Here is a 12247-nt window from a genome sequence, read left to right on the forward strand (position 1 = left end):
AAGAAACAGTTAAAACAGAGCATGATACAAAAGGTTGGTTTTACAAGGTTCATTGGAAGAGCAATGTGTGGACTATTCTGTTGAAAGGAAAGAAGGGGGTTAGGTTTGGAAGTTGGCATGCAAAGAAGATCTCATGGACGTCTTGAGCAGTAAGAGAGGACTTCCATGAAGATCAAAGGTCATGAAAGATTAGGCACAGAGAATGGCATGATCAAAGGCATGGGGAGAGGGTTAAAAGAATAATGTGGATTCCAGGAATGCTTCAGTTGAATTTAGCAAATGTTTACTGAGGGCTACTATATACCATGGACTGAATAATACATCTTCTAGCCCTTATGACGCTCTCCAACTAGTGAGAAAGACACTGAAAATTGAAATATGAGAGGGAAGTGAGATGTGGTCCCTTTTACATTCTCTCTCTGCTCTTTAGCCCTCAGTGCTTTGGCCATAGGGAGTCTCAGGTAAGTCTCTACACCAGAAGAGGGAGCCCACAAGCACAGCACCTTGTTGTACTTGACTCCCTATCCCTGAAGGTGTTTCACTCACTTTCATTTTACAGGTGTGAAGTTTGAGGCCAGAGACATGGAGGACACTATCCAAACCCCACAGAGAAGCCAAGGCACAAGCCCATGTCTGTCTGCCTCCTGTCATATTTTCTTCCTTTTTTTCTCTACTGGACCCTGGACACAGAGTCACTATTTACAGATAGCTCTTTAATTAGGAAATAGACACTTCTCAGATAAATAATCTTTCACCAACATCAGTCATCACAAAGTCAAACTTATAGAAAAATAGAAGGATGCGTTCTTTTCTTTCCTCAAGCATGAGAGAAGTGCTGAGCCACACAGGTTGGCCTTGGCAATGGCAGCTTGAGCCAGTTGTGCCACTGGCCTGGTTCTGCGTTTGGGAGGGAAGGCAGTCTGGCTCCAGCATTCCTTCTAGCCCGTGTGTGTGGGTGTGTATTTCTTTTCAGAGTGAGGATGTGTGTTCACAATGTAGGTCAGTGACATCTTGGAGTTGCATTGTTTGCTTGGAAATGTCACCTGGAATGAGTTATGAACTGGCAGGAAAACAGTGATGTTGATTGAGAAGTCCTTAAGAGACTTCTTTCAGGCTCATGAGAAGTCATTGAAGTAAAGGGTACAGAGATCTTAAAGAGGTTTTGACTGGGACAGATCAAAGTCAAACAGAGGAGGAGAGAGACCATAAGGGCGAGGAGATTTGAGACCATGTCTTATGAGGAAAGGACACAGGGACTAGGCATATTTAGACTGGAGAGAAGACACAGATCTTCAGATGTCTAAACTCTTGTCATGGGCTGAGGCAGCTAGACACAGTAATGGTGTCATATGAAAGCAGCTTTTAACCCTGCTCAAAGTACAGCTATCCAACTGATAAGAAGTAATGAACTCCCCATCAAGAAAAGGGATGAAACAAGCAATGTGGGGCCATTGCAGAAGGGATTCCTGACCTGGTAGCAGGTCAAACTCAGTGACTTTTGAGCTCCAAGTATCGATAATTCTATGAAAAAGGAAGAGGTAACTTATATAAACCAAGGGTCATGTGGTCTATAGTAACAACAACAACATCAGTACTGAATATCTTTTAGGTGAGCACCTATTAAGTATCAGGCACCATCATAATGACTTATGTACATTGTCATATTTGGGGCTTTCAGGCCAGCATTAGAACTGACTAAATTCTAATCCGGGCCCTTCCATTTAATGAAGAGGTGCTCTTGGAAGATAATTTTCCTCTCTGAATTTCATGCCACTTCTCTGTATAATACAAACCCTGTAGGATTGCCAAGAGTATGAAAAGACATGACACATCAAAGCACCCAGTACTGTGCCTGGCCTATAGTTGGCACTCAAAAAATGTTTCTGCCTTCTCATTTCTGCTTAAGCAGAATTTCAATAAGCCATTCCCCATTCTTGGAGAAAGACAAGATAAATAGGGAAATGCAGGTAAGGTGAAATATGGCAAAGGATCTATTAGAAGAAATACTGGGTAATCAGAAGTCACTATGAGATGTAGCCTAGAGCAATGGTTCTTGTTTGCTTGTACCCTTTTGGAGAAAAAAAATACAGATTTCTGGGACTATTTATGGAAAATCAAGTGTCGGAAAGGGAAAGAAGTCATCTGGGGCTTAAGAAATCCTGGCTTAAGTCTTTAAGAGAGTTGCTCACTGCCCCACTCCCAGCCTCCAATACCCACTTCTCCAACCTCAGGTTCCCATGACATCCAATTCAGGACAGAGCTTTCCTGTAGGTATGCTGTAATGTGGGGCAAGCCTACTGAGATATTGATCTCCTCAGCCCTTGGGGTAGCCAGGGCCAATTGCCTACAAACATAAGCAGCCTCACCCATATGGACTAGTGCACCGGGCAGATACTTTTGCTATGATTGTTATATGTTACAAAGATATGAGGATTCAGTTAGAAAAGAAATGGTTTCATCATCAGTAATTAAAATTGTCATAGCATTGCTGAGCAAATTAAATAAATAAACCAGCCCAGGAGTACCTTGGTTAGAAAGGAATATGAGGAGGGTGACAGTGATGTAGGGACCCATGCAAAGAGGATTGCCAAGATATGAGATACTTAAACAGTGGGGCTAGCATGAACAAAGGGCATCTCGTACAGAGGACATGAGCTCATGGCCTTTCCCTAGGTATAAAATAGGTTTGACTGGAAGACCTCTAAGGCCTCTCACCTCTGACTGTACAAGGACGAACAAAAAAGCCATCCATTCCCTTTGTCTCTAGGGTGCAATGCCTCTCTGCAGAATTGTGAGCAAGCACCACATTCTCCCCTTTATACCCTGCTCTGTGTATCTGAATATCCCTTTTGTGTGTCCACCCTAAGCTGCTAAGCACAGTTCGCTCTCGCTCAATTTAGTGATCTCATAGTATGTTTTCTTTTGCAGCAACAGCGGCAGCTTGACCTCCTGACAATCACCAGCCCTGGTGAGTAGGTGCAGCCGTTCTGCTTTGGCTTTTCCCTTATTTCCCAAAGTGATGCCTGTTTGCCTATCCAAGTGCAATTCCTGCCTTCCTCCTTTGACTCCCTGGATGAACAGCAGAACTCTTAGTGCCATGAACAATGCTTCTCCCTTCATTCTCTGCCTCACAGGCATTTCCTACCCCCACCCCCCCAGCTCTGTGCTGCCTCCTCTTGACTCTGCAGATGGCAGGACTGATAATCTGATGTTGCTACATATTCCAGGGCCAAATTCTCCCCAGATCGTTCAATGGACTCAAGTGTCAAGGAAATGTCTTGGTTGCATGAGAAATGAGTTTCGAAATCATGGGGAGCAGGAAAGCTGCCTGGCAGGGGGCATGGAATGGAGGAAGGATGGCTTATGAGGAAGGACTAGTCTGGAAAAGTGATTAGGTTTGGTATTCTGTGCTGAAGGTCAGAATAACTCTGGTCTCACTTTAGGGGAAATTCAAGTTCCCCAACAAAGCTGTGGCCATGGGAATTCTTCCCCCTAGGCCTGGCATCTAGCCTAGAGAGTGGTTGAGTAGTTTAGTTTTTCCAGAGAGGTATTTTATTTTGGTTTGGGAACTTGAGGCAAAACTAGCCAACAAAAGTTGCTATTCTCTCTTGGGATCCAAGAGGATGATGATGCCAGCAGGGTTAGTGAGCTTTCAAGAATGGGTGTGGTGGGTCATCTTTATCCATTCAAAATATTTAGCAATGCTGGTGAACCCCTGCTGTGCTAGACATTAACACTTTGGTTACTGGACTGGAGGGATGTGGGATTGTGAGGGAGGGGCAAATGTGGTAGAGTGGTCATATGGCAGGGTTGGGGGCTCTAGGAGGGGCTTAATTACTGATAAATATGGAGGCATTTCAATATCTTGGCATCCAATATGTCTATACCATGGTATCTCTGGCTCTCACCAAGCTTGCCATGCTGTACCTGGGTGCCAGCTGGCTCACTTACAAAGAGATTGAGAAACTGCCCTCTGCAGGCACTATCTTAGCACAAAGCCTAGTCATCTGGTCTCAGTCACTGAGGTAAAAGACAGTTACTACAAATGTAAGTTGGATCTACCCAGTTCAGGTGACCTTACCGTATTTCCATCTGATAGAGCTTTTTGAGCTTAGGACTTTAGAAGAACAGAGATTAAGTGGTTGAAAAATGTTTAATCTGCTCTATAGATGAGCTATGTTCAATGCATATATGATTAACATATAGAAATTTCAAATCATGGGCTAACATAACTAGAGTGGCTCACATGTGTGACATGTGACCTACCAATCCCTCCCAGCAAGGTGCTGGTGAGGGAATATCTCTGTCCTTCTTTGGTTTCTGTCCATTGTAATTGTGTACTATTCTACTCCACATGTGCTAACCCAGATTGCCTATTTACACATTCCAGTTTCATCTTGTTACATCCTGATATGATGCAGACGTATGAATTGGAGGGGATTCTTGATATGTCTTTAGACCCTGTTTACTGTAGTTCTTTTGTGCTAGCTTTCTGTTCCTAATTGCTGCTGCACAAATTCAAGCAGAGTAGTAGTGACTCTGAGTGTACTCCTTTTGAAGAGCTACAGAATTGCAGAATAATAAGCGCTGCCAGAGTTTGGAATGGTTTATAATTTTACCTACTTTTAGATATTATCTAAAATGTCTCCTGGGTAAAAGCTTCCCAAAAGGTATAGCATGGCACACTGTGTACTGCAAGTAGGCTACCTTTGTGTGATATTATTGTGAGATTTGCACCTGTGAGATATTGATCCACTTACCTCTCAGGGGCACAGGTAGGACCTGAGTAACTGGAGCCTCCAGGGTGGTAGCCTCACTCCAGTGTACAGGACAAATATCCATATGCGCCATGACATGGAAAGGTTGGGAAGCACCATTAGACCAGGTATTATCTGGACAACTTCTATCCCATGTCAAAAGCACTTTCCTCCATTGCGACTGACCGTCCCTCGCTTTTCATATCATCCCTATTCCCTATCTTCAGAAGCTGTAGCAGCAACAGCGGGCTTGCTACCTCTCTGGGGCCGTCAGTGAGAGGTACTAGCTTGTCAGTACTCCTCACCACCATCCTCCACACAGAGCTTCAATCTGATGGTGCCACTCTTCATATACTAAGAGCTTTCAGAAGTGCACGTTGGGAATTTGGAAGCCTTAATAACCTGTGTTATCTTCTTTTCTTATTTTTTTTACTGTGAATAATTTTGAATATACAGAAAAGAGTAGAGATATAATGAACAGCCTTTATTGCCCTCCCTGCCCCACCAAACATGTTGGCTTTATCATATCAATATTGAGCCATCAATGCCACAGAGTCCCCTATTTGAAAAATTTATAGATCTAGTTGAGACTTTTCTATACTCTTACTGATTGCAGCTTTCTCCCTTGACTCTACAGGTAACCACTATAATAAATTCTATTTTTTTCCGTATCTGTGTATATAAAAATAAAGTAGCTATAACTGGTATTCTTTTACAAATTCCTCTAAGTGATGCCACACTGTAAATGGCATTCTGTGACTTTTCCCCTACTCATTATTATATTGTACAGATTGATTCATGTAGATACATATACTACTGGTTCATTCATTTTAACTGCTATATAGTATTCCACATATGATTGCATTGCAATTTATTTATCCATTTTTTTGATCATAATTTAGGCTATTTTCAGTTTTTTATAATGGCAAGCAATGCTACTAAGAGTGTTTTTGTGCATTACTCCTGTGTATAACCATGAGAATTTCTCTAGGGCATATAGTTAGGAGAGGAATTCTTGATTTTGTGCATGTTCAAATTTACTATGTAATTATGGCCAGTTGTTTTCCAAGGTAGTTGAACAAATACATGCTTCCAATGGAAAAGTGTAAGGGTTTCCATTTCCTTAAATCCTTAATACTTGGAATTGTCAGGCTTACAAAATTTTACCACTCATCATGATAAATGTGAAATGGTATCCGATTGTTTTTTATAATATTTGTTTCCCTGATTACTGATGGGTTGAGTATCTTTTCAAATGTTTATTGACCACTTTGGTTTCTTCTTTGGTGAACTGACTTTTCATATCCTTTTTCCATTTTCCATTGATTTGTTGTTTCTTTTTATTGATTTATAATCCTTTATTATTCCAAATATCAATACTTTGTCACTTATATGCATTGCATATATCTTCTCCCAGACTGGGGCTTGTGGTGTTGTTGTTTTTTTTTTTTTATTAATAATGTACTTTTACATGGAAGATTTTTAAAAATTTAATGGAGTTAAATTTATCAACCTCTTGCTTTGCTTTTGTGACTTATGTAAGAAATCTTTCCTTCCCTGGATATCATACTCTTCTGTATTTACCTCTAAGAATTGTCAAGTTTTATTTCATACTGAGTCTTTATCTCATTTAGTAATGATCTTTTGTATAATATGACTTAGGGATTTACTTATTTTTTTTTGTTTACATATGGATAACCCATTGTCTCAGCACCATACAACTACTGCATCCCTTCTCCCACTTATAAGCAATTACATGCCTGTCATATAGAAATTATCCTATATACAGAATCTGTTTCTGAGGTCTCTGTATTATTCCATTGGTCTACCACACTTACTCTGAATTAACTCCACACTGTCTTACTTATAATACATCTTAATTTTAATATTATCTTTATAATTAGTAGGGAGATATCCTTCTCCTTTTCCCTTTTATGGGAATCTTTTGGAAATACTGGTATCTGTTGTTTTTTTTTAAATAAAATCCAATAATCTATGTATTGTGACAGGTGAATTTAATCTATTTGTATTTATTATAATTACTGATATATTTGGATAAATATCTACTACCATATTTGTGCTTTCTATCATTTTTTTTCTCTTGTCTTCCCTTTTTTGGTATTATGTTTTATATATTACTTGCTTTCCCCCTACCCAATCTACAGATTTGGATGCTACTGATTTTATTTCTGACTTTAACTGATTACCTTTGGATGTACATTTGATTATATATTTTCTTACAAAATCTACAGCCTTTCACAAAATTAGCCTTCATAATAAGCTGAATAAAAGATAAACTAGTTGGGGTGCCTGACTGGCTCAGTTGGTAGAGAGTGCAACTCTTGGTTTTAGGGTCATGAGCTCGAGCCCACGTTGGCAGTAAAGATAACTCAAATAAATAAATAAACTTAAAAAAAAAAAAGACTAGTTGTTGTATGGTGCTGAGACAATGGGTTACCCATACGTAAACATGCTTTAACCACCTATTGAACACTGTCCTGTCACTACCTAATTATTATTATTTTAGACTTTTCAGTTAAACTGTTGCAAAAAAGAAAAACAATGAATTACTAACAGTACTGAACTAATTTACTTTTCCTACACAGCTTATAAATTTTGTGTTCTTATTATGTATCAAGATTTCCTGTTACCTTATTAAAGTGAATCCTTTTTTTTTTTTTTTAATTTACTTATCTATTTTGAGAGAGAGAGAGCGCACACGCATACACAAGTAGGGAAGCTATAGAAAGAGAGGAAGAGAAAGAGAGAATCCCAATCAGGTGGAGCCTGATATGGGGCTTGAACTCAGGAACCATGAGATCATGACCTGAGCCAAAATCAGCTGCTTAACTGACTGAGCCACCCACATACCCCAAAGTGAATCCTTTAATAGCTATTTAGTGAGAGTCCACAGGCAACCCTCTTAATATATGTTTGTCCTTATTTTGACTTCTCTCTGGAATAATAGTTTGGCTAGGTATAAATTCTAGTTTGAGAAATTTCCTTTGTACTTTGAAGACTTTTAAAACTTGTTTTCTGACATGCATAGTTGCTGATGAGAAGTCTTCCATTATTTGTTTTTTAAAAAATTTTTTAATGTTTATTTATTTTTGAGAGAGAGACAGAGCACAAGCAGGGGAGGAGCAGAGAGGGAGACACAGAATCCGAAACAGGCTCCAGGCTCTGAGCTGTCAGCACAGAGCCCGCGGCGGGCTGGAACTCACAAACCTTGAGATCATGACCTGAGCGGATGGATGCCAGACGCTCAACGGACTGAGCCACCCAGGCGCCCCAATTATTTAATTGTTTTTGATAACTTATCTTTTTTGATAGATTTCAAGATTGAAAATCTTAATGTTCTGTTTTTGGTTTGGGTGGGATTTTTTTTTTTTTCTGTAAATAGATATGAATTCATTTCTATTTACCCTGCTTGGTACTCTGAGTATACTTCCACCTGAGAATCTATGTGTTTCTTTAATGCTCAGAAATTATTGGCAAAATTTCTCTTCAAATACTACTTTTCCCTTATTCCTCTAACTCTCTTCTTCAAGAATTTCTATTAGATGACTGTTGCATTTTCTCAAGTGGCCCACCATGCCTGTTTTTCATAATTTGTTTTTCATAATTTTTATCATTTTGTCTTACCGCACTAATTCTGAGTTCCCCACAAGTAACTTGCATTTATAAATTCACTTTTTGACCATGTCTAGTCTAGACTCTTTTCCCTGTCTTTTTCAATATTTCAATGACTATATATTTTTAATTTCCAAGATTTCTAATTTTGTTCATATCCACCTGTTCTTGTTTTATTTCTGCCTATTCTGTTTCATAATTTCTTATTCTGTTTTAATGCCTTCGTTTGTTTCTCTGAACATCCTCAATATGCTTATTTTAAAATCTCTGACTGTTCTATAAAATAAGTTTCATCTGGAGTGAATTCAAGTTATAATTGTTAATTTTGTTTTGTATCATTTTTAGCATTTAATTTCTTCATGCATTTTGAAATTTTAATTTGTAAGAGCACTTTGAGGAGGAAATTTTCTGGTTTTCTCTCTTCTCATCCCCAACGCCCCACCCCCACAACCCCTACTGTGCTCACATCTCCCTGTGTGGTGGTTTTTGTTGTTAACTCTACCCACATCTCAGTACAGGACCTGGTAAATAGTGGGGATATATCAGATCCAGTGACAAAAAGTCAGCAGAAGAGCTTGACATTGTTTCTGTTTCCTGCATCTATACTCCTCACCTCCTCTCTAGGCTTGCAGTGCAAGGAGCTATTTCCCAGAAAGTTCTACAGCAGCCTTTTTAATTTTTTCCCTAGGCTCCTTTCAAGACATGAGAGCCCCACCCTAGGGTCTAAGCAGAAGATGTAGGGGCACCTGGGTGGGTCTGTTGGTTAAGCATCCTACTTTGGCTCAGGTCATGATCTCACGGTCTATGAGTTCAAGCCCCGTGTCAGGCTCTGTGCTGACAGCTCAGAGCCTGGAGCCTGCTTCACATTCTGTGTCTCCCTCTCTCTGCCCTTCCCCTGCTCATGCTGTGTCTGTCTGTCTGTCTGTCTCTCTCTCTCTCTGTCACTCAAAAATATATAAACATAAAAAAAAAAAAGATGTTGTTTCTGATCCTCATCTTCCAGAGTACTGTTAGTTCCTGTTGTCCCATAGGAGGCAAACTTCAGCTGCTACTTCCTGCTTCTATGTCCAGATCTCAGCATGCAAGTAGCCTCGGGACCACTTACCTTTCACATTTCTGTACGTTTCAACTTTGTGGGGACATGTCTCTCACAAGAGAGCCCAAATACATATTTTCATTTCTTTTTTCATCCAATATTACTATTTGATGAGAATGAATGGGCTTATTGAAGCATGAATTTATTTAGCCATTTGACCCAGAAATCCAGCTATAGTTTCTTCTTTACTTTCTGGAAAGTTTATTCTCCTATAGCCTTTTCAATAAAAGGGAGGCAGTATGAAGAAGTATTTTTCTCTTATCCAAGCAAAACTCCTAACCACCAGACTGCAAAGAGAGACTATTATTTTTTGCACATGTATATACATATGTAATTTTAAAAATAAAATTCAGATGATACTATATAAACTGTTTTATTTGAATGTAGTATGAACATTTTCAATGTTATTAAATATTCTCTAAAAGGGAATTTTACATAGTTTAAAATCATTCCATTATATTTATAATTTATAAAAACTCTATTATATGTTAAATTGTACCCAGTTATTTAATTATAAATAATACCACAGTGAACATTCTTATATAAAGACTTTTGTATGCATCTCTAATTATTTCTCTAGGAAAAATTCCTAGAATGAGAATTACTGAGAAAGGTGTACATAAGTCACCAGTCATGACAGGCTACATTATGCTGAAGTAACAATGGCACCAAAATTTCAGAAGCTAAAAAAAAAACAAAGGCTTATTTCTCACTTTTGGTACATGTCCCACATGGATTGGAGACAGCTCTGCTTTACATCTTCTTTTTTTTTAATCTTATTTTATTTTATTATTATTATTTCAGTAGGCTCCACACCCAATGTGGGGCTTGAACTTATGATCCTGAAGTTAAGAGTCACATGCTGTACTGACTGAGCCCACCAGGCACCCCTGCTTTACATCGTCTTTACTCTGGCACCCAGACCAAGCATTCTTTCTTTGGAACATACCTGGGTGTCTTAGTTTGGGTTCCCTAAGAAGAAAACCTTGAGACAAAGATTTCAGGGCAAGTAATTTATTTGGGACATAATCCTGGAGACCCTTGGTAGCAAAGCAAGGAAGCAATACAGGAAAAGAAGGGAGAAGAAGAAGACGACGAAGACGAAGACGAAGAAGAAGAGGAGGAGGAGGAGGAGACGGAGAAGGAGGGAGAGGCCAAGGCAGAGGGTGAGGGAGACGGAGAAGGAGAGGGAGAGGGAGAAGGAGGAGAAGGAAGAAGAGGCAAGCTACCACTAGGGACAACTGGAACTTAATCAAACTGGAGAACCCTGGAAGTTAATGTGGAAAATAAGCCTCGAGTTATCCCTCTGGGAGGCAAAGGACTGAGAGTGAAAGTGGGTGTGCTAATTCCCTTCCAGACTTCCAATCTGCTCAAGAAGTATGGACATAGCAGATTCCATTGGCCAAAGAAAGCTCTCAGGATAGATTTACACATGTTGGCAATTGGAAATTATTTAACATTGTGCACAAGTAAGTGCCCAGTGAATATGTGACATTGCAGCACCTGCCACATGGGTCATCATGGCAGAGGGAAAAGGGAGAGATACAGTAAGCCATGTACTTGCTCTAAAAATATTTGGAAGGGGTCACTTCCACCCATATTTCCTTGGTCGAAGCAAGTTATATGACCACTCCTAAATTCAACAGGGTGGAGATGTATACTCTTCCCACAGGGAAGGGGACTGCAGTGCAGAGAACTAGAATATTTGGCAATGATTCCTTAATCACACCTACAGAAATATTTTTATATTCACACTATCAAGTTAAGAGTGCTGGTCTTAGGTTTTTTAAAATAATGGCTTTACTGGGGTGCCTGGGTGGTTCAGTCGGTTAAGCCTCCAATTTCCGCTGAGGTCATGATCTTGCATTTCGTGAGTTCGAGCTCCACATCAGGCTCTGTGCTGACAGCTCAGAGCCTGGAGCCTGCTTTGGATTCTGTCTCTCTCTCTCTCTCTCTCTCTCAGCCCCTCCCCTGCTCACACTCTGCCTGTCTCTCTCTCTCTCTCTCTCTAAAAAATAAATAAACATCAAAAAATAAATGAAATAGGGGCTCCTGGGTGGCTCAGTCGGTTAAGTGTCCGACTTCAGCTCAGGTCATGATCTCACAGTCCATGAGTTCGAGCCCCGCGTTGGGCTCTGTGCTGACAGCTCAGAGCCTGGAGCCTGCTTTGGAATCTGTGTCTCCCTCTCTCTCTGCCCATCCCCTGCTCATGCTCTGTCTCTCTGTCTCAAAAATAAATAAAAACATTAAAAAAATTAAAAAATAAAATAATAGCTTTATTGAGATGTAATTCACATGCCATAATATCCACCTTTTAAATGCATCATTTAGTGGGGTTCAGTATATTCACAGAGTTGTATAACCATTACCACTAATTCCAGAACATTATCACCACTCCAAAAAGAAACACCATTAACAGTCACTTCCTATTTCTGCCTTCCCCCCATGCTCTGGAAACCGCTAATCTACCTTCTGTCCTTATGGATATGCCTATTCTGGACATCTCATATAAGTGGAATTGTACAGTATGTGGCCTTTCTTGACTAGCTTTTCCACTTAGCATAATATTTTCAGGCCCATCCATATTGTAGTATGTATCAGTACTTCATTCCTTTTTATTGCCAAATAATATTTCTGTATGGATATATCACAATTTGTTTATCCATTCTATTTCATTTGTTTCCACTTTTTTGTCTATTATGAATAATGCTGCTATGGGCATTGGTGCATAAGTTTTGTGTAAACATGTGTTTTCAGTTCT

General features: G+C 39.6%; 1 protein-coding gene across 1 annotated transcript in view; it reads left to right on the forward strand.

Moving 5' to 3' along the window:
- The window catches only part of AGBL4 (AGBL carboxypeptidase 4), a 1304809-nt gene that overhangs the window by 978888 nt on the left and 313674 nt on the right, over positions 1-12247 (forward strand). Inside the window, exon 6 of the mRNA XM_047082354.1 lies at positions 2929-2968. Coding sequence (XP_046938310.1) covers positions 2929-2968 — 40 coding nt within the window. The remainder of the gene's footprint in view (positions 1-2928; positions 2969-12247) is intronic.

Source organism: Lynx rufus, unplaced genomic scaffold (assembly GCF_022079265.1).
Source record: "Lynx rufus isolate CCGP_SWC_20201006 ecotype Redwood Valley unplaced genomic scaffold, mLynRuf1.p SCAF_2, whole genome shotgun sequence".
Lineage (NCBI taxonomy): Eukaryota > Metazoa > Chordata > Mammalia > Carnivora > Felidae > Lynx > Lynx rufus.